This window comes from Chaetodon trifascialis, chromosome 11 (assembly GCF_039877785.1).
Source record: "Chaetodon trifascialis isolate fChaTrf1 chromosome 11, fChaTrf1.hap1, whole genome shotgun sequence".
Classification (NCBI taxonomy): Eukaryota; Metazoa; Chordata; class Actinopteri; order Chaetodontiformes; family Chaetodontidae; genus Chaetodon; species Chaetodon trifascialis.
This window is the reverse complement of record NC_092066.1, coordinates 9,155,078-9,178,305: the sequence shown is the minus strand read 5'-3', so window position 1 is coordinate 9,178,305 and position 23,228 is coordinate 9,155,078. Positions and strand designations below refer to the sequence as shown.

The following is a 23,228-nucleotide window of genomic DNA, read 5'->3' as shown; positions in this document are numbered from 1 at the left end:
ACAGACACACACGCCTTACATTCAAACACACACTCCTACTCGCCGTGAGGTGACAGTCATTCAGGCAGGGCAGAGGATGGGCCTTAATCCATCTCCATGGCAACAGTCCAGGTATGTTGGGAATGTGTGTGTGTGTGTGTACAGTGACCATACATGGGAGACAGTTATATGTTGATCTTCATCACACACACACACACACACACACGCTCACACATGCTCACAGAGGTTGCAGCAGTGGATTTATGCGCTGATGCTCAGATATGGCTGATAGGGTTAATTGGTTTTCAGAGGGCATGTAGAGACGGACAGAGACTGACACTGACCAGATTACTGCAGAGACACCAGGGACGCACTGCCAGACGCAGAAAGAGGAAGAAGCACGAGGAGGAGCGCATAGACAATAAATGTAAGCGATGACATGAATGCAGGGAGGAGGGGAGGTGGCAGAAGATTTACCTTACGCCTTGGGAGTTGAGGAGAAGTCAGAAGAAGAGGCGAGGATGAAAGATGGGAGCAAAGTTTAAAAACTAAACTGGATTGTACCTCTGAAGGCCTTTAATCTAACAGTCCCACCTCTGAATTTGACACCATAATTTGCCACTTTATAGATTTGAGTTTGGATACGAAGGGTTTGAATTCAAGCTCGGCTGATGGTATCAGCGCGTGCGTCGGCCGAGCAAAAACTTCAGTGAAGAAATGCTAACAAATGTATTTGAGGTAGCGGACAGAACAATCTTGTCCTTTCAGCAGTTGTTCTGGACCTTTTGATCATATCACATGTTCCTTATGAGCACATGGAGCTTGACCAGATACTGTAGATGTGTATGTCCATCAGATAATGTGATATGGTTGAAAGCTACCGAACGGCTGCTAAATGGACCTTGAGTTGAGACTGTTCTTTCAGCTGCTGTGTCCAAGGGAGCCCTGGTGGAGCTGAAGCTGGAGCTCATCCTGCAGGGACAAGGTTATGCAGGACAGTGTTTGTGCTTGCTTATACAGGCAGTGTCGCCATATTGTGGCTGGAGTATTTCTGTGATCATGATGTTCACATTAGTTCCTACTGAGCATTTCTCATTTCTTGTATGAAATGGCTCACCGCACATTAAGTCCAGATGTGCAAAGTCAAGGGCAACTGCACTCGCTTTCGATCTTTGAAGACGTTTTGCCTCTCATCCAGAAGCCCTTTGGATGCCTCTTGAGGAACGATTCTCAATGACTCCACAGCAGTCACTCTGAACTGAAGAGTCTTTTTGCAACGTCTTGGAGGACATGGCAGGACCAGTTCCCCTCGACTTCCCCTCAGACTCTCATCGGCAGTGAATTTGCAAAAGTGTAATTTTTTCTAATTTTGTAAGACCTTTCCTTCGTTGACATAGCAGTGAGGTTGGTGGAAGGAGTTCCAGATTTATGCCTCTTATTTGCCCGAGCGTAAGGGAGCAACATGTTTGCCAGATGCTATAACCACAATTTACACATCTTTGCTTTGCTGCGAAAGTGACTTACACTTTCCATCACATCGGACAGGTGTGTGCAGAGGGATTTCTCACATTCAGGAAAGCCTTTTGAAAAAGTTTCAAGAGCACTTTGAGCCTCCAAGACAGCTGAGATATCGATGTCATGAATATTTCAGTTGAGCTCTGAAAATCTGTTGGCAGCTTTTTTTTTTGTAGTCGGTTTTATCTTCAGGCTTGTTGAGATGGTTAATTATCGATTTCACTGAAGTTGATAACCAGCTCCAGATGGTTCGAATCTCATTTCCAAATCCCACATTTCTTTCAGCCGTGCTCTTCCTCACACACACTGTTGAACACATTGCAGGGAGCTGCCAACGACCATAACGGGGGGGTTACAGCCACAGTTTCCTGCTGTCAGTCATTGAGCCACTGCAGTGGAGCAACTGGACACCTCGATGGCAGATGATGAGTGCTCTCTACTCAATTACCCCACCTGTATTTTCCTCGGCCAGAGAATCACACCAGCGGTTTTCCAGTCAGAGGTCTCTTTTCCTAGCTGCTGCCTGCACTTAATCCCAGTTATCAATTGCCCGCGATGTACTGGGTGTCAGTCATTGCACTGGTGCAAAAGTCTCTTCAAAGGTGCTTTAATCAATATATTATTATTAACAATGGGTCAGATGACTACACTGCAAAAACCCAGCTCTCAGAAACAAGAAAGAAATCAATAACACCAGGGAAATATTACTTAAAATAAGCAGAATTATCTGCCAACAGAACAGGAGAATTTGCACTTACCAAGATTTCTAAAACAAATTGTTTAGTCTCAAAGATCCCACAGCTATCTTAAAAGTAGCATGAAAAAGAGTTTTGTACTTCTCAGAGTCGATCAAACATTTCTATTTTTCTTAAAGTTGCAGTTTCTGTTACTCAGAGTTATCTGTTACTCAGGTTTATTGTCAAAGCTATCATCAGCCCCATTTTCAGCTGGAACGGGCAGCAGATTCCAGCAAAACATATGCACCCCCTGCTCAGAAGAAGAAGAATTGGAGGGACACTCCCCTTTATTTGTCACACAATTTTACGTGCTCATGCACACTTGGTGAAACTTGTCCTCCACATTTATCCCATCCTGGTCCAATCCTGGTCCCATCCTTTCATCACCATTGGTCAGGTGGTGATCTTGCATGTTTTTAGTGGGGGTATATTTTATGGAGGATACCCCAGGTGAACACAGGGAGAACATGCAAACTCCACACAGAAAGGCCCCTTATCTTTCCTCGAGCAGCAGGCACTGAAGGCATGGTGGAGGACACGCCCCCGGTGCCCACGGCGGGAATCGAACCTGGGACCTTCTAGCTGTGGGGCAACAAAGCTGAACAAAGTTAGAGGCTAACTGGTGAAAGTAGAGCATTTAGCAGCTTAAGAGCCAGATATTTCCCACTGAAGGTGGTAGAGACCAAACCAGGGGTAAAAGGAGAGTGGAGATTGGACTATTGGGCATGAAATGTAATTATATCGATGTCGCCTTTAGAATTCAGGTCAACTGTGCGACCGTTAATAATCACTCATTTTCATCACGTTTAGTTTTCCTTTTGTATGGAGGTTGAATGAACTCACTATAAATCACTTCAGATAAAAGCATCTGCTTTTGTGTAATTGGATTTAATGTAAAATATAAGCTCATGATGATTTCTATTATTTAAATACTAATTACCACACAATGAACTAATGAAAGCCTCTAGTTTGGAGACTATTGTCTGAATTCAAATGCTCACAGCCAACATTTAATTTAAGGAGTGTTCCTGCAGTGCGGGGCAGCTTGCAAAACAAAACCAGTCATTGTGACGGAGACCTGTTTGCTTAAGAATTAATTATGTGACTGCAAAGTCGAGGTCTGTGCAGTACACTAAACAACACGGTAAATTGAGGGTTGAGGTGTTTTAACATGCAGCTGGTTGAACGTCTGTCTCACGATGTTGTCCACATTTTTCCACCAAATTTCTGAGTTTGAAGCTTCAGAGGTGTAATTCAAACAAGCCATATTTGTGACACATGCACGCTTGTCACACATGTCAGTAAACTCATTTATACAAGGCTGAGACCACATCTTCACATGCATATGCACACTGATATACAGCCTGATCAAAAATTAATGGAGCAGAAATGTCCTTGAAAGTTAAAAGATGCCTGTGAAATTGCAAATGAGGAGCCAAAAATCGCCCTCTGCTGAATTGGAGGACCCTCTCTGCATTTCACCCTGTCAACATGTAATTTGTTGATTTGTCAAATATTCACACGTGAGTGATTTTACTGTCCCCTGTGGGCCTCTGTAGGCAAATTGTGGCTGAGCAGCTCCTTTCAGTGCATTGTGGGTGAGGAAAAAATGGGGACGGATTTTGAAACAAGAGCCCTGAAGCAAGAAAAAAAACAGCAAGATGCAGCCAGCAGCAGGAGAAAATGAGTGCACAGAAAACACTGCGTCAACAAAATGTAACAACCAATATTGAAAAATCTCAACAATGGAGCGGTGGGAGATGAAGATGAACACAAAGGAAGACTGCACCATCCTCTTACATGTGGCTTCTTGCCAGTTTATATTGTGAGACAAAACCTTACAAACTGAGTACACATCAATGTTCAGTTCAAACAGTTAAATACAACATTCAGCAGAAAATGCGATCAAGGCGTCAAAACTACATGCAGCCACCCACACTCGTACAGTCCTGCAGACCACTCTATTTATCAATCCCATTGCCTCTGTATGGCCCACTACTTAAATGGCCTGTCCGATATAATGGGTGTCAGTTTACCTCACATCCTGCAAGCGATGTGAACTCGCTCATGGCAGGAAGTGATTAGGAAAGATGTAGAGCGCCATAAAGCCGAGATGCTGGGAGGTTTACACACAGATGCCTTTCTGAAATAATATACAATGACCACAGTAATGCTTAATGAGGTTAGGAGCACAAAAAGGGGGCCTTGGTTTTTGTAAAGATACATTGGCTCATCTGCAGCGAGCTGCACAGTAGAGATTCTCTTTCTCTCCCAGACTCTTTGTTCCTGTCCTTCATTTCGTTTCTCATTGTGTTTGTCAAACACACAAACAAAGGAGTATATTATATACTCAAGATAATTGGAATCCATGACTATTTTGATCATAACTTGCAGCACAGACCAAGCTTTAGGAAAGACGTTTGTGGTGATACTCTCTGAACTTCTTGCAGAGACACGAGGTCGTTTGTGTGGAAGGCAGCAAAATCGAACATTTATAGGCTGAATTATAGAAACTATGTAAAAGCTATCATCAGAAAAACAATATCCAGATACGTGTTGTGATACAGTATGATATTAGATTTTACTATTGGGTGATATTACAAGAGGTCCTCCACGTCCATGCCCTCTGGCACAGATCTGATGCCTCTATCAACACAACGACATCACTTCTCTGTGTTTTCCAGTTTTGTGATGTGGCCACCCCACAGCTCATGTCTGGATCGGTTTAGGCACAAAAATGACTTGTTCAGGCCACAATCATGGGTGACAATCAGCACTTCATTAAGGTTTGGGGACTGTTGTTGTTATGGTTGCAGTGCTAAGATTCAGGACTGATGAGTCCATCATTTGGGGGAATTTGCTGGAACGGCTTTTGTCATCTTTCTTTGGAGGTCATGTCTGATGTTATTGTTTGTTCTGGAAAATTGAGAATTGATTTTGTTGCTAATGTTATTGATGATGTTATGGCCAGTCGCTCTCAGTTGGTATTAATTCATCTGTGAGGCGAGACTGTTTTTTTGTTTTGTTTTGTGTTTTTTGACCAAGTGGAGTCAAAGGATGACAACAGCATCGTGTAACTTTTCATTTTTCACAGCAAACCTTTGTATCAGAGTTACTGACTTCAGAAGATTTACGTTGTGCCAAACTCACTAAATGCTCATGTTAGTTTGGAAAAGAGAGTGCATCTACAAATTATATTTTAAATTTCTAATTAATAGCACTTTATGTGTCAAAAATATGTTCAAGAGTGCTGTTAGCTCACTGTAAACAAACAGGAAGTTGTAAAAGTGGTCCTCAAAGTTTTAGCTGGTTTCCAAAATTTGCATAACTTTTTATGCAAACCAAAAGTATATCATAAAATCAGAAATATATGAGATATAACTCAAAATAAGTCATTTACAGTTTAATATAGTGATTACTGATTGATTGAGTGAGTGAATTTATATTGTTGTGATTTTTCACCAACATTCATTTGTTTATCTGCAGGACATGTTTTGGTCCAGGTCCCAAGAGTCACTAAATTGTTGTGGTACTTTAAATACAGCCATTTTTGAAGATTTAGTTCCTGTTTTTCTTCAGAAATACCTGCTGCTGATCTTGCTTTCTCTAGTTTCTGGGCTGACGTCGATCATATTTTGGTCTCCTTACCTGATATGATGTTCCAACCTACTGAACCGGCTGTTGTTAAAAACAGACAGAAGACCACTTTAGCTGATATTTGAAGCCCCGGTGGATTTGTAACAATAGATTTTTTTGTTACCTGCACAGGGGATTATGTGCTCAAATCTCAGGTATTAGTGAGCTTACCAGGGGGATTACGCATTGTACTTGATTCACGGTTGGTCCGAACAGATAATGCACCAGTATGGAAGCAAGGGTTCCTCAAAAAAATAGAAAAAGAAAGAAAAGAAGTGTATCTTGAACAGAAGTAAGGACAGGCAGCAGATGCATTAATCATCTCAGAGATTTTCTGTGCTGTGAAAAGTGGGTGGATTTCCCTAATGGCCAAGGAATACGTGACTGCAGCAAATCTGTAACAGTGGTTCATTGTTCTGCTACATACTGGAGATTCTGAGGCATTCATCCAACTGGGAAGCACTTTTTTATGATATGAGGAATGAGGCTTCGCACGGGGACCAGTCTCATTTACATAAACAAATGTAATCTTGTCATGTGGGCCCTTCACATTTTAGAGATTTTGCATAAGGACTTAACAGTATGACACTCGTCAGATTTGCATGAAAGTCTGCAGTACAGTCATGATAACTCAAAAAGCTCATTCTGCAGTGTAAATACAGAAGATTTCTTTGACGCTCACCATAGTGTAGTCCTTCATGTCTGTACTTACACTCTGTAAATAGGTGTCTAGTTTTGCTGTTCAATGTCCTGATGGACACATTTCCTTTTTCAATTGTTGCTCCTGTATTTTCTTGTTTTGTCCATTGGTCCAAACCCCCAAATATTCAGTGTACTATCACATAAGACAGGAAAAAAAGAAACCAATCCTCACATTTGAGAAACTGGAATGAGGATATTTTTTAACTTCATGCTTGGTAAGTGACTTAAGTGTTTGATTCATCATCAAATACTTGATTGACTAATTGTTTTAGCTCTAATGTGTGTGGGCAGAGGAAGTCGCTCACCCAAGTAGGGCTTTAGTTGATGCTACAATGCATATAAAAATTGCACTTGTGCTTGCTCAGGGACATGAGGTCATTTGTACTAAATTAAATGGAGAAGTTGTACAGTAAGTGAATAAAGTGTTTCCTGGGGGGGGGGGGGGGGGTCATCTTGATGACTCAGTCTGTTAATGCCTGTATCAGGTGCTGGCAGTACAAAGGGTTTGAGTTTTATCTCCCTACTGGACAGCACATCTCTGTATCCTCTTCCTGGGCTTTTCACTGCACTTGTCATGAAAAGTAGAATAAATTCAAGGAATGTTCGAAGACGATGAACTGTCAGCATGCGTCAGAAAAGTGTCTGCAAGGAAGAGTGCAAGGTTGCACAGTAGCTTCACTCCCTGCTCACTGACCCCCCTGCAGCCTGACAAGGACTTGGATGTTACCAAGCCAAGCTGTTGCACAAGGGCCCTGCAGAAAGAGACTCACAGTACCTTGCACATTATTGAATTTATAACTGTCATATATATTAACTTCGACTATCTTACACCGCTGTGCTGCTTGGCGAGAATGCATTTATCTTAGCCAAAGTGTTGAACCTGAGCCATGCAGAGACTGAAAAACAGATGTATTTCACTGCAGCAGCCGCCTCCCATGGGGTCAATACACCCAGTTCATCCTGCATGTAGAGATAAATACAGACCAGCACTACAGACACTAAATAATGATGTTCAATGACGCTCTAAAACTGCAGTGTCTTTTTAGCTGGTGACAACATGTTTAGCTCTCTCAAAGGAAAACTCTATTTTTCAACCTGGGTCTGTAACAACAATTGTGGCCATTCTCAACCCATTTATGTCATCACTTGATGACTTGTAATAGATGTCATAAAATAATGTGATAATTTAATTCACACTGAAATTACTTGGTTATTTGATCCCTGAACAGTTTAATCATTGAGTGACGTTGATGAGGAAACATGTCATTAACTTGTGTTTATGGACAGTTATTAGCTAGCTAGCTAAACTGTGAGTTGTTGTAAGAGCATAAGATGTTACTAAAGCTGAAGTGATGCTTTTAACACAAAATTAATTTAAGTTAACAATTAACCCCCTGAACTAGCTATTTTTGCTAACTACATAGGGATGTACCCTCCAGCCACTTGTTGGTTAGCTAGCTAGCTAGCTAGCTAGCTAACCAGCCATCTGCAGTCTGCCATAATAAACATTTATTACTTATTTTCAGATAAAACCTGATTCTATTGCAACAGAAAAAAAACAGATAGATGGTTGAAAAATACCACTGGCTTTGGCAAAATAAAACTATTTTTTTGACCTATTTTAATTGGGGCCAGTCTGACTACAGGCCATGCTAACTTGACTCTTGCCCTTTTTGTTATAGAGATTTTAGGAACACGACTGTGGCAAACATATCTTCTAAAGCTTTCCAGATAATTCCAATTTTAATAAATAATTTAAAATGCCAAACACAAGTAAACACAGAAATTACTCCCTGAGCTATATTTGTTAGCTGGAGGGGAATCTACTCACTTGGCAGCTAGCTAACCTCTTTGGTTAGCTAGCTTGCAAATTAATGTTACCTATTCATCTCCTGTATTATCCTTTTTATCCTTTTATATATGACATGACACTACTTGAACTGAGGTAAACAGATTCAAAAGTGGTTGAAAATACTGGAAGTCGCCTGTAAAGTGTTAAATTGAAGCCAGACAGAGGCTCAGAAGCAGATGTGTTTTACTGTTTCAGGCAACTGATCTTTTCTTGGGGTCAGTAAACACATTCATACTGGACGAGAAAAAACACCTTTGATGTGAGCCCGACCTCATTTGGCTTGGTCTGACTCATTTTCCCTTTGCTTATGGTAACAGTGCCTGTAGCAGTTCAGCGTGATTGTTTTTAACATCTATAAGGATGTGAAAGCCCAATTCATAATTGCAGCCGACTTCTACACCACTCTTACCCACTCTGATTTGCATTTTACTGCATCGAAGAATAATGAGTTTACCATGATGTATGTGTCTTGACATTATTCATTCTCCTTTTCTCTTTTAGTGCCTTTTCAGTGCTCTCTTTAACTGTGCATTGGTCTCCATAATGATCATGGTGTTATGATGACATAATGATCTCCCTTGTGTGTTTTCTTGCAGTTGGGTGAGGACACTTTCAACCGTGCCAAGTTGCTGAACGTTGGCTACACGGAGGCTTTGAAGGACGCAGAGTACGACTGCTTCATCTTCAGCGACGTGGACCTGATCCCAATGGACGACCGCAACCTCTACCACTGCTACGACCAGCCGAGACACTTCGCCATCGCCATGGACAAGTTTGGCTTCAGGTGAGGTCTAATTTTGTGTTTATAAAAAATGTGTAGAATTTGAATTTACAAATGGCTGGCCAAGAAACACATTTTGAAAATGGAGGAAGTTGCTGAGCAGTCGACTGCAGCTAATTTTGTTGGGGCATGAACAAGCTGTACAAGACATCCATTATTTAGGTGTGTTTTCCATATTTCCATCAGTGAGGTGCTAAATGAAGCAACTGACAGAAAAATACTCAATGATTTTTATAATCACTAATTATGGTACTTTTTCAAACAAAAACGGCAAACATCTTTGAGTTCAAAAGTTGCTTTAATTCACTGCTTTTCTTTGGCTTAGGGGGTGGGAAACTGTATATCTTTGGATTTTGGTGTGTTGGTGTTTGCTGTCAGACAAAACAAGCATATTGATGACATCTACATAAAATCTATAACTTGTGCTCAGCATTTCCAGTGTTTACTGATACTGTGTAGACCAAACAGTGAATCGATGAATCCGGAAAATAATAACAAGATTAATTGAAAATGAAAAATAATAGTAGAGTAGAAAGAAATATGCGTATATTGTAGAGTCAGAAATATGCACTCGACTTGCTTTTGTGTATTCAGCAGCAGATGTCACTCATGTTGGCTTCATGTGCGATGGGATCAGCAGTCATCTCACCAAGAAGTTTCAAAGGATTTCACGGAGACAGATAAATAAACAAAATGTGACACTGGAAATAGATAAAAACCCACTTCCATCTGCATAATCACAGTCAGAGCAGGAAAAACTCTCTAATAACCAGCGTCATGCTGCAAAGTTTACAGCCTGCATTCAGTATTTGGGTCCTGCTTTAGTTGTCTTTTTGCGTAATGACACCACACCTTGCCCTTAATTATCTAAAAGCACTGGAAGCATTGATTAATGGCTTGAACGTGGCCAGTGAATGTGACCTACCCATTCAAGAGCTGTCGGTCCACAAGAGTTATCCTACTGAAAACCCTCCGGCAGGCCCCTGATATAGTGCTCAATAAGCTAATGCTATCTGGCAACAAATACTGTAGCAGGTGGTAGGCAGCGTTGTACCTAACATTTCTTATTAGCAGTGAATCAGTAAAGACTTTCAGTTCTTTTGGTTTTCTTGGCTCATAGAAAATGGAGGAAAAGTAAAAGTAAAGCCTGTTGAGTGAGGGCAAGGTCACAGAATTGATTGTAGTTATAAAATGTAAAAATCAGATCATTGTAGGAAATTGGTTCCCAAGGTCAAACTGATGTGAGTCAGCTTACCAACTTTTATTATTCAGTCCTCACAGGTTTAGCTCGTAGGAAGCTTCCAGATTAAAGGGCAACCATCACCAAGAAAGACACAAACAGCTAATGAAATGAGATTTGATTGAGGCAGAACATTTTGTATTTTAGCTGAGTCATTCAACCTTCGCTGCTCTCAAATGTAAAGGCATGGAAGTTTTTTGATAAACGGTGAAAACATTGCCAGTGAAAGTCAGGTCACATTAAGTGCTTTTCCATTACCTTAGCACCTCACAACACCTAACAGCTCTCTGAGCAGAAAGGGTCACCTTGAAGTCCATTTCACAACACGGCTCTTTCCAAAACATTCCACAAATTATAGTCTCTCAAAGGATCTTATGCAGTTTATTGAATTATATTACCATTCTATTGTGCAGGATTTTGTGGATGTTTGAGTACTTGTCCCCTGGGAAGGCACAGTGTGAGTGCACATTTGCACATTAATGGAGAGCACAATTATGCTAGGTTGTGACCTACTGCTGGCACGGTTTTCAGTGACTTATGGGTCAACGTGTCCTGTCAGTTTTAAGAAAATTAAAGACAATATGGGAAATAATTCAATTAGCAAAGGGTGACAACGCACCAGTAGAAGAGGAGAGAAAATGAGAAAATGGGAAAATGGGAAAATGGGTTGGAAAAACTTTCAACTTCTATGACGGATTTTAAGGAGTGGCTTTAAATGTTTCTTCCCAATAGGAATTTCACAGATTTAGACCCTAAAAACTTCACAATTTGACATTAAATAACTGTTATGAAGTAAGGTTATCTGCATTTTTATGAGTTTAAAGCTGCAATGTGGGACTTTACGTATAAATAAATGTCCATTACATTCAAGTCACTGGCAGATGAGTTCACATAATGCTATTTAAACCTACCACCGGCAGGTAAATCTCTCTGTACTTCACAGTTTACCAGAGTTTCTAAACCTGGTGACTATGGCCACTTTCCTGTGCTGGCTCACAGGTGGTGATGTGTTTTATATAGATATAGATATATTTTATATAAGAAGCAGTGATTGGTTTGCCAGGGGAGACGAGCAACCACAGAGATGGAGTAGGCAACAGTTAATAAATTATTCTCACAGCCAGAAGGGGGAGACAAAAGCTCCCCACTGCAGATTTAATGTCGAGAACTGTGTGTGCTTATTCTCAACTGTATGGGTTTTGTTTCATTAGAGCTGATCAGCTGATCAGCTATTCTGTTTTATGTGTTTTACACAGCGTTCCAACTTTTTTGGGTTATACAGTGTCCTTATTTGGGAAATCACAGCAGTTTGTATGGATAGCTGCAACAGTTAGATATAAAGTTTGAACTGAGACTGAAGGCAGTGTCCTCTCTGCAGCTCATCAGTGTCGTTTTGAATGCAAGAGCACAATGATGAACTCCATCATGTGTCCAGTACTGCCTGAGATACTTCTTTTACAATTGAATTTTACCTGCAGAGTGAAGTGACTTGAAATTGTCCCCTTAATGTCCCCTAATGCCTCTTAATCACCTGCCCCAGGTGTTTGTATAGCTGCCCCGTTACTGCTGACTGTTAACAAGTAAACCAGAGCAGCTGAAGTGACCTTCGACCTGTGTTTGTCACTCGCAAAGAGAGGAAATATTTAAACTGAAGGAGGATGGCGCAAATTACATAAAAGGCAAGGATTATTATGGAGAATAAAACCAGGAAAAGACGTTTTTTTGGTCCTGAAATTGACATCATAACATTATTGCAATGTTTCTGTCATGCCTTTATTGTATCTCTGTAGAGTTTGAGAGCTGGTATTTAATAATGAATATCAGATTTTAGGAAACCATCAAACCGATATGAGATTTATAGTCACAGCTGCTGAAGATGTCATATAAGAGTTTTCATTCATTCTCCTTCGAGCGAAGCTTAATGAAAGAATTTAAACTCAGTTCTCAAGAAAAACATGCACACAGTTTACAGCCTGTCTCCCCATTTCACTCCTCTTCTTCTTCTGCTCTCCTAGCATGTGTCCATTTTAAGGGCAAGCACACATACTCTGTCTCTGTCACACACACACACACACACACACACACACACACACACACACACACACTCCTCACCACGTTGTTACTGGGAGAACTTGTGCAGAAACATACGGTCTCATTAGTTTCTGCTTGTCATCTTTCAACAGGGAGCTGTCATAAGTTTGACAGCACATACTGTACAGAATGTACGCACATGTACACACACACACACACACACAGACACACACACACACACACAGCACATGGAAACACACATGCATCACCCTCCGGTTAGACTCCAGGCGGCTGTCATGACACTCGCAGCTGACGTCTGTCCCACTCCACTAGTTTCACCACTTTTAAGGAAACACACGCACACACACACACGCACACACACAAACACACACACACACACACACACACACACACACACACACAGCGTACATGGCTGGTACCTTCATGAGCAGTACACAGACCCTCCTCCATCATTTATTGTCCCTTATATTCATTTTTTTTTTGCTTTTCTTTCTTCTTTTCTTTTTTCCCTTCATGTTCCCATCTTCTCTTTTCTGCCGTCTTCCTCATTTATTCTCCTCTCAGCTCTACTTTCTCTTTCATGTGATTTTTAATTCATCATTCTAGGGTCACAGGATTCATGTTGGGGCACTTATGAAGTTAAATTTGGTGCTGTCTGACATTTCCATCATAGGGGTCAGAGCTGCACGCAGTCATTAAACACTTTCTAGCTTTCGAGCTTAACAAGGTAACTTGTCTTAACAAGCAGCCAATGTTTATAGCACCAGAGGCTTACAGGACGCGTAACACTGTAATATGTCCCCTCTTTATACCTGGTGGATTCATGTGTCTTGAATGGATTATATATGGATATGGATTATCCACTTACTATAAAAAGCCACCTATAGATTATCCACTTGAAAGCATCTAAAACAGGACACATTAAGAAAAGATCTGATTGCCTAAAACACTTTAAGATCTTATTCAAATGTAAATTCTGCCATTTCTGCAAGCCATGCGTGAAAACCAGAAATCCTCCAAATGCATCACAGCGTGCATTTGAAACTAAAGCAAAGTCATTACTCTTATGAGCTATAATCTGAGTGGGATGCCGTGTTTATTTGATGTCATGTCATGAGCTGGACACCGTTGGCACAGACTTAAAGGGACAGAACTAAACGTAACTAAAGTAACTAAGCTTCATTCGTTGAAAGCTTCAGCTCTGTTTGCACATAAAGAAAACGAACATCTTCCCATTCTTTCCGTTTCTGTTTCTTTTTTTTCTTACAGAAATAAACTAATATCACTTTGTGCCATAAATAAATATAGCAAGTTTTCTGTGAAATGCAATCCTTGGAGACAGGAGCGAACATGCAGCAGAGCAGTGAGTTGATGCTGCCACTCTTCCAGCTGCATGAAGGCTTTTGGTTGCTTGGGGAATTCTAATTTATTGTGATGCTTTCTCCTCCCTCCCCCCTTCCCTCCCTCCCTCCCCCCTTCCCTCCCTCACCTCTTCCTCTCTCCTCTCTTGCAGGCTGCCCTACGCAGGCTACTTCGGAGGAGTTTCAGGCCTCAGTAAAAAACAGTTTCTGAAGATCAACGGCTTCCCCAACGAGTACTGGGGCTGGGGAGGGGAGGACGACGACATCTACAACAGGTAACGGTGGGAGGATGACGAGCTGCTGGTTCTGATTGGATGATTACTTCACCAATAAAATGTGACCTCGTTTTAATTTGTTTTCAGTGACGTTTTAAAGCCCAAACGAGACTAAATTGCTCGTGAAGATTAGAATTTTGCTACAGCCTACAGGAAAAAACAGCAGTGTAGCAGCTGTCAGGGTTATGTTCAGTAGTCTGTTTGGAATAAAATCCTTGTCAGACCACCAACAGCAACACATGCACAGATACACACAGTCCCACACATTCACAAATATGTCCGTGATTCCAGCCTGTACTGGAGACTGAGGCGGTGAAACGTGGTGGATTCGAGTCTCTCAACTGAAAGAGGTGCTGAAGTTCTCCATGGAGTGGCTGATTTATTGTAATTGTTCAGAGAAATAGTAGCAACTAAATCAACTTTTTGAAGCACTTCGCTCAGCTTCTAATGACTCGCTCAAGTTTTATAATAATATCACTGTGAGCTGATCAGATTCAGAGGAAGCATATCTGACAGGAAGACGGAAAGAACCACTTACAGGGTGATTAGTTTAACTTATGTTCTGCTGAAAATTGTTTAATAGCCTGCTGAACTGATGATCCGACTACTAAACAACTGGTTTAGTGTAGAAACAATCAAACTGCCTTTGCGTCGCGCCTTAATCACCGCTGATGTTTTCCATATATCCCCCCGAGGCGCTCTGTTACGCGTGCTGCCCGTCAGTCACATCAGCAGACTGCAAGTCTCCGCTTCATATTCCTGCAATGAACATTTGAGGCGGCGTTAAGATTTTCACAAGTGAACAAATTGTCAAGTTGCCGCGTCGAATTAGTTTCAAGCGAAATTTTATTTTAGTCACATCGGCAGATACATTTGCATTCAAATAACTGGGCTCCAGTACATCAATTATAAACACATACACACAGCTATACACACTCGCACAGCGGGACGGTGCTTCGCTGACAAAATGCGACCTCCATCTTTATTGTATCTCTGCTCTTTGTTTTTCTGTCTGCTTTTCTTTCTCTGTGTGTGTCCCGCTGTCACTCTCACACTGTGAAGCTTATCCTTCTCCTTTCAGTGTAATAGCATTATAAGAAAACTGAAAATAGAGCATTTGAAAATTGGTGTTTTTGAGAACGGACTGTGTCAGTCAACACAGTATTCAGGAGATTACAGTTGTTTCTCAGCGTCTGGCAAGATGTGATAAAAGAGATCTGTGTGAGCTTTACCGGATGGCCTTGTTGTGCGTGCGTCCCTGTTTCTGTGTGTGTGCAATTATGAGCCTACGGATGACAGATAAAGTTAAAACTCGAACTTTTTTATTGGATGATCGCTGCAGTAGATTTCCCTCGAGATATTTCCGCCCGTCGAACTGAGCTGTTTCAGCTGCTATGCAATGTGAAGTGACAGGAATATCATTAAAATCATAGAGAAAAATAAAGAATAAACCGTTCAGATGTTGACTTCTGTAATTCAGACTTAACTCAATGCATAGTGACTATACATATGTTCAAGAGTCTGCTTTGAAAATGTCATCCTGACATAGAAAGGGTAAATCCCAAAGGAGAAACCTTTCACAGCAGATGCAAACAAATTGAAAATTAATTTGAACGAGGTGTGAAATGCAAACAAAATGACGTCCTCTTGAGATATTTCCAGCACAGCTGAATCAAGGAGCAAAAGTTTGTAGCTTTTCCTTCCTTTGCAGCATTTTGTACTGAAAGCGAGACTCTCTAATGTAATTTTGCTGAACAGTGGACTCTCTGGCCACATGTGGCGGCTACAGCAGAATGGCTAATTGAATTTCCCTTCATTTCCCAAGATTGTGGAGGCACAGGTACTTTAATGATATCAGTGGGGCTTCCTGGTGGCATTGAGGTTTAAGATTCAATCTGTGTAGTCGCTCTTGTGCAGTATGTCTCTGGACTGAGTCCATCCAGGACCATCGCCCTGTCTCCATCTTCTGTCAGCTCTTCACTGGAAACTATTGTACACATATTTTAAGTTCAGTGTGACAGACTTTTCAATGATACTATGTCAGATGTTTGTCGTGTATAAAATGCCCTTAATTCCGCTCATAACTTCAGAACTTAACTGAGTATCGCCACGTTTTAAAGTTTTCTTCGGTGTCAGAGTAATCTGGTGATGGTTGTCTGTCCATCTATGAGCACAAAGCAAACAGGAGCTTCGAATGGCTAAATCGGCATACTTTAATGGTGCCGACTTGGCAAAATGTAAACAAAGACTGAATCTGTGACAGCACTTTACCCACTGTTTACATCCCCCAAAGCTCCATGGGAACTGTACTTCCAAAGATGTATTGACATCATCATCATTATCATTATCATCATCATCATCATCATCATGAGTGCACACTATCATGGACTCATATACGAATAAGTTCCCTGGTGAGATCCAACATGTTTGCTTCCTGCTTTATTTCTGAAATTTTATCAGTTTCATGTTAAGATATAGTGTAACTTTACAAAAGGTCATGATCTCAGCATGCAGACTCTACAGGTAACTAACAGTGGCAAGTCAGACTGTAGCTGTATTATACTGAGCAAAGGCTCGTTTTATTTCACGTGAATTTGACTTTTCATTTCTAAGATATAAGTCACATGGGCTTCCTTTCGGCCATTCAGGGATACTCACACGTCAGTAGCCTCAAAAGACCATGATGCAATTAAACCGTCTTGCCTTTTGAGTAAAAAGAACAGCAGCAGCAAACTCTAACTACGCAACCACTTGTTATCCCCAACAACAGCATAAGTTTACTTTAAACCCTAATGCAACAAGATCAAAGGCAGAAAATCGCCAACCGAAGTAAAACTAGAACAGTCGATGCTGCAAGTTGAGAGAAAAGTGAGTACACCCAAAAAAAAAGTTTTTGCAACCAACATCAGCAAACATGCTCGGGTGCAACGAAGGTGAGCCGCTGACTGCGATGTGTGCTTGCAGCATATTGAGAATACAGATGGACAGTGGCGAGGGGAAGCGGGCTGTGCTGCAGGAGTAGTTTGAGAAGTTTCTTTGGACATCTTGATACTTTTTTCGACATGAATCTGGGTCACTGTTGAAATCCGCTGTTAGATTGTGAATCTAAGCCGACTGTAAGTGCCGTCTTCTGCCGGAGCGAGGCACAAGCCTGCAGGCTATGAGTATTTCATGGTCAAACATTCACGGTTTTTGTTGTAAACGGTAAATCCCAACAAAACCCTCAACATAAAACTGCCCACAAGATCAGCCAGGTGTACAAAACCAGAGCTGAAATACCAGGTCGTATGTTCATCAGGTGGCCTAACTCCAAATGGGATGTTTGTGTTGTTAAAGTCTATCTTTTTTGTGTAGTTGACCCCTAGTGGTCAAAAATTGCTTAACACACCTTTAAGCGACCCTGTAGATGGTTCAAGTTTCTGCTGGCTGAAGTTGTTTTTTGTAAATAACAGAGAAAGGTTGGTTTAAAGCATCATTTTTGGAGGTTTGACAGCTGTTAATGCAAGAGTGAAGTACAATGGAGCTGACCATAAATGTCACTCTGTATGAACTAGAAGTGAGATTTTAGTCAGTCCTCTTTTCATCTGGTTTTTCTGCCCGTGCTTATTACAAACTGAAGCTGTAAAAATGCCAAAGTCAATCTTGTAATGAATTGATGAGAAAAATCACTGGCAGAAACAAGCGAGAAAAGCTAAGCATGAAGGTTTTGTCTTGCTTTTTCTCTCTAAGGCTCACACCCCCTCCCACCACCCACCTTCGCTCTTCAGGCCTGGCTTGTTTTTGAGCCTTTCACAGAGCAATCAAAAGGGAAATGCCCTTGAAAATACACTTGGACAAGCTGTTGGTAAAACACAGTGTGTGGATGTAGCTGAAGCTATTGAAGCAAGAAAAATAGTCTCCTACTCACTTTTCTCTTGTAAAATCTTGTAATTGAATTTTTGTGGACTTTCAGGTCCAGACTGAAATAACTCAGCAGCTCTTGGATTGACTGCCTTGAACACTGATGCAGATATTCAGGTGCCCAGAGGATGAATTTTAATACCTCTCGGAATCATCTGACATTTCATGTAGTGTTTTCTGACCAAATCTGCAATGCCTTAATTTGTCTTTAGAGCTAATTATCAAATGTTAGCATGCTAACACATTAAACTAACATGGTGAACCTGTTGAACACTAGATTTTCATTGTTAGCATGCTGATGTTAGCATTTAGCTCAATACGACACTGTGCAGACCATACAGGTAGAGTTGTAATCCCGCCCTCTGCCTGACCCTTTAGAAGCACATTTTCCCTTCAGATATCAATAAAGGAAAGCTTGTTATTACTTTCCTTTTGAAATTCAAAGTGTCATTCTTATGAGATCTGCTGTAGAAATCGCTCTAACAATGAAGGCTGTGGTAGCGTGCAGAGGGGAGGAAGGAGTCTCCAGCTGAGTGAACTAACAGCCCAGTCGGCTCAGTCTCTCAGTGCTCAGTGAAACGACTGGAGGACGAGGACGCAGGACGGAGAGATGAAAGAACAGAGGTACAGATCAGAGCCTGTGAAATCTGCCCCTTGTTTTTTTTCCTCTGTCTTTAAAAGGTAGGAAAGTTCACCGTTTTGAACCGTGTAAACAGCCAGCGCGTCCATCAGGCTGGCGTCCAGACGAAGTGTCCTTGAACACGACGCCGAACCTCCATCTGCTCGTTCTTTGAAAGCTGGCACAATAAGCATCAACTACATGACTAAATTGCTCTTTTACTCTCTTCTTCAGCACTCCTCCCTCACTCTATTTTTCCTCGCTTCTGCCCCGTTAACTCTCCCCCTCTTGCTCCCCTCCGGCGGTTTCCTTTTGTATGCTGGTTTTGATGCCACAGACCACGGCACGGCCACTGCTTGAAATGGGTCCTGCTCGTGTAATGCCAGCCCAGGGGGACGAGCTGTCCCTGCCGCTCAGTGTGGCCCGAGCCCGTGGCGAAGAGGACACATGCCACTTACACAACTGCCAGTGCCACTTGCCCATGCCCAACCCCATCTAAAAAAGTTGGTGGATGTTACAGGAGAGATAGAGGAGAGGTTTGCTTCCTCACCATCCTCTCACCCTCCCTGAACAAGCATCCGTAGCCTTGGGCAAAGACTGTACCCGTCCCCAGGGTTTCCATGGCAGACCAGCCTGACCACACACACACACACACACTCACACACTCACACACTCTCGTTTTTCAGTGCTCCCTCTCTTTCCTCCTTGCCCTTTCCCCTTTCTCCCTCTAAACCTCTCAGCGGTGGCTTTCAACAGAGCCTGAGCCAGCATCGCGCACACATGCAGCCACAGCTGCACTCGTTTCTGTGAAGTCTTCACAGCGGCGTACGAGTCGAGATATTTTTGGGCTTAACACACGGAGAATGCCAAGTCTTTGATAAGTTCAATCACGCTTCCGGGTCGTGGAAGTCTCCAGCCTCGGGTCAGGTCGGCAAACACAAGAGGGCGTTTTAACCATGTTCAGACTTATTTTCTCGTTCGTCTTTGTTTCATCTCCTTTTTTCTGTCTTTTGTTCTCTTTTCATTTCATTTACGACCGTGAAGGGTTTGAAAACGTCTATATAAAAACCTACCCTGAAACCAGGGATGGGATAAAGAGAGAACAGAAAAATCATCAGTATCAGCCGTGTAAACAGCCCTGGTGTTGGTGATTATGGCCTTGGTAACAAACTTTCCTTACTTTCAGAAACAGACGACCTGACAGGCAAACCCTTTTGACCCCACAGTACTGTAAGCCACCGCTTGCGGACTCTTTTCTTTTCTTTCTTCACACAACTATGTGGATCATCTGTGTAAGAGTCCAAAAACTGTTCTGTCCTTTTTTCACCTTGTAGTCCATGACAAAAAGGAAAAAATGTCTCATACCTCAGGAATGCTCTCCGTTGCATTCTTCCATTGAATGCGTGAGATTCAAAAGCATGAAAGCAGAAATGTTTTCTTTTTCCAGGCTGCTCTGTTTAACTTATATTGAGTTTATTTATTTAGTTGTTGCCCCAGGAAGCAAACAATGCAGCATTTTGACAGCTTGATAACAAACCTGCACATAACCACAGAACACGATCATAACCGGGACCACGTGTGGCTCCTCTATCATGTCTTCTCCCTAAAGGGCAAAATCAAACCTCTTCTCATGTCAAAGGGTGCATAAAGGTTGCGTGGACCCTTCTGACTTACTCAACAGGTGATTTTATAGAGATTCAGCGTTTCCCATCCACATATCAGCAACTTCAGTCACTTTCAAGCACCAGAACTGCTTGGTTTGCCAAAGCCGGTCAGCAAGCTGTAATTCAGCTGCCATTAAAGCCTCTTCTTTCTAATGTGCTTCGCGGACAAATAAAAGGAAGCATCCACAGGGCCTGGAAGCAGAGCAGACAAGCCCACCCCACCCCCCACCCCCCACCCCCCCTGAGTCAACATAGAACAAGCAGGTGCATTTCCCCTATGATGTTATGATGAGCTACTTTCAATGCGACGGTCACAGAACAGAAGTCAACATGACACCGCAGAGAGCGCCTCCCTGACATCGGAGTGGAATCGATGTAAGGGAGGAGGCAGCAGCAGCAAACAGCGGGAGCAGAGATGAGTGTGAGGCCGACTGGCTGGTGTTCATCATTGATCAGGTCATATTTAATGAGCGTCCTGTGTCAGTCTCCGCAGAGCTTAAAGAAGGAGGTTCTTACAGAAAACAAATGTTATTTTCTGCTCGATCTTGCCATCAGACATGATATTTAAAGGCTGTTGAAGCATGAAGGTGGTGCTGATCGCTGCTTCACCGCCGCTATCGAATGACAGTGTTGGGGGGTAAAGGCTCAGAGGCAGCAGGTCTTTGCCTGTTCGGACTCCCAGTCCACAAGACCACTGACCAAGTCAAAAGCCAAGCAGTTATTATTGATGCTGACCTGAATTTTTATTCACGCATCAGCAGCATCAAAAAATAACCCTCCGTCCTCTCAGGAATATGTAAAAAATGCACTGCTCTGTGCCTCGGTCAGATTCTGAAAGCTCGCGCATGCCTTTGTCACCAGCGGACTAGATTACTGTCACGCTCCTTTTACTAGAAAAGTCTATTCACCAGCTTCAGTTTATTCCATACGCAGCACCTTGACGAGGACCAAAGAAATGTAAAACCAGATCAAATCACTGGGGTGCTCAGACATCACCGCTGACTGCCTGTTGCTGTTACAGAATTGATTTTAAGAGTTTGCTCATCTAGCCAACATGCTTCCACTTTATCAATCTTTCTTATAACCAGTGTAGTGTCAGAGTCCATTATTCATGTGTTACTGAGGGATAAGAACTTACTCATTACAGTACTGAGATGCGTATTTAAATAATAAAATAATTGACAGTTAACAATATGACATTAAACCTAACATATGCCCACTATAAGCACAAATCCCTGTCCTATTGAGGACATACACACACTCCCTCTTTTATGCTCTTTAATAAAGCACTACTACAGTACTTTATTAAATCAGGCCAAAGAGCACTTCACAGGACAATGTGGAGGCTCAGCTGCATGCTCAGGAGAATCAAGGCAGCACCAGCAGTTATAAGCACCTCGAGATAAACCACATCAATATGTGAAACAATATAAAAACAGCTTGACCTTCTGAACGTTGCCCAGCACAAATGTTAATTGCCTCAAAATAACATATCAGCAGATGAAATGTTATAAGAGACTGGCCTTCCTAACAGCGATAGACGCTGACAGACTTGAAAGAATCAAGTTAGGAGCAGGTAGTGCGCGTGCCTCACAGCAAGAAGGTCGCAGGTTCGATTCCCGGGTCGGGCCTTTCTGTGTGAAGTTTGCATGTTCTTCCCGTGCATGCGTGGGTTCTCTCCAGGCACTCCGGCTTCCTCCCACAGACCAAAAACATGCTCATTAGGTTGATTGGTGACTCTAGATTGCCCCTATGTGTGAGTGTGAGTGTAAATGGTTGTGTGTATGTGCCCTGCAATCGGCTGGCGACCGGTCCAGGGTCCAGGGTCCAGGGTCCAGGGTCCAGGGTCCAGTTGACAGCCGAGATAGGCTCCGGCCCCCCCGCGACCCCGAAAGGGATAAGCGGCATAGAAAATGGATGGGTCTGTTGGGAGATGAGGGAGATGAGGTCCTCTGCCTGCTGCCCTGCCAACGACCGCCATCTTGGCTCTTTATATATCCGGTGAGACCCTGGCGCGACCAATCAGGAACGAGGACAGGTACGCTCCTCCAATCACCGCCGGGCAATGGCACAGGCTAATTAGCATTAAAAACAAAAAGGACACACAGAGAGCAGGGAGCAAAGAGACAAATCCCAAAACACGACGCTAGTCGTAACAGATGGATGGAAGTTTAAATGGAGCATTCGCTGCATTGTTGTGCCGTTGTGATGGTGGTCATTTTTGCAGAAAGAGGTCAGGAGATATTCTGTCTTCAGTTAAAGGTATTTATTAACACACTGATAAAACAGAGAACATGTACATGGATCTCAGTCTTTTGGGAATTTGCAGTCTGCATGCAGTTAGCTGCAACCACCCGCCAGAATGAGAATGCCTGACTTACAGAGTTTTAAAAAGAAATGTGCAGCTGTCTGATTGGTCAAAACAGGTGGTTTCATCGTGGTTTAGACTTTAGTGCTCCCTCCTTGGTCCACAGGCTGGTCTCAGCCTCTTGGCACACGACCCATCCAATCCACAGGAGACAGCGCCCTGAAAGAGAAGATAGCTAGACCCCCCCCCAATATGTAAATTATGTGTTACCTGACGCGAGATATGTTAAGTTTTGTTCTTGTGTTTTCTGAGGTTACTAAAGGTCATATTGCCTGTGTGGCTATGTGTGTGTAGCTTAAGGTTACTGGAGGGCATGTTGGTTGTCTGTAACTCAGTGTGTGTAACTCTAACACCGCCCAAACCACGGCTTTACTGAAGACCGATCCGGCATATTTAAGGTGCAGTTACATGAGGAGGAGTCTCTCAAAACATCAGACAAACTGTTCTTCCTCACCGCCAGACAAGCTGAAGAGCCTCTCCACAGCCGCACTGGACGGATGGCGGTGTTGAACTTTGTTTTATTATTAATATTTATTGTTCAGGGTCA

The 23,228-nt window shown here is 42.4% G+C and overlaps 1 protein-coding gene across 2 annotated transcripts in view; it reads left to right on the top strand.

Annotated features, from left to right (window-relative positions):
- b4galt2 (UDP-Gal:betaGlcNAc beta 1,4- galactosyltransferase, polypeptide 2) overlaps positions 1-23,228 on the top strand; it is a 172,979-nt gene that overhangs the window by 126,656 nt on the left and 23,095 nt on the right. For both annotated transcript variants that reach the window (XM_070973854.1, XM_070973855.1), the window contains exons 5-6: positions 9,018-9,205; positions 14,008-14,130. In XM_070973854.1, coding sequence (XP_070829955.1) covers positions 9,018-9,205; positions 14,008-14,130 — 311 coding nt within the window. The remainder of the gene's footprint in view (positions 1-9,017; positions 9,206-14,007; positions 14,131-23,228) is intronic.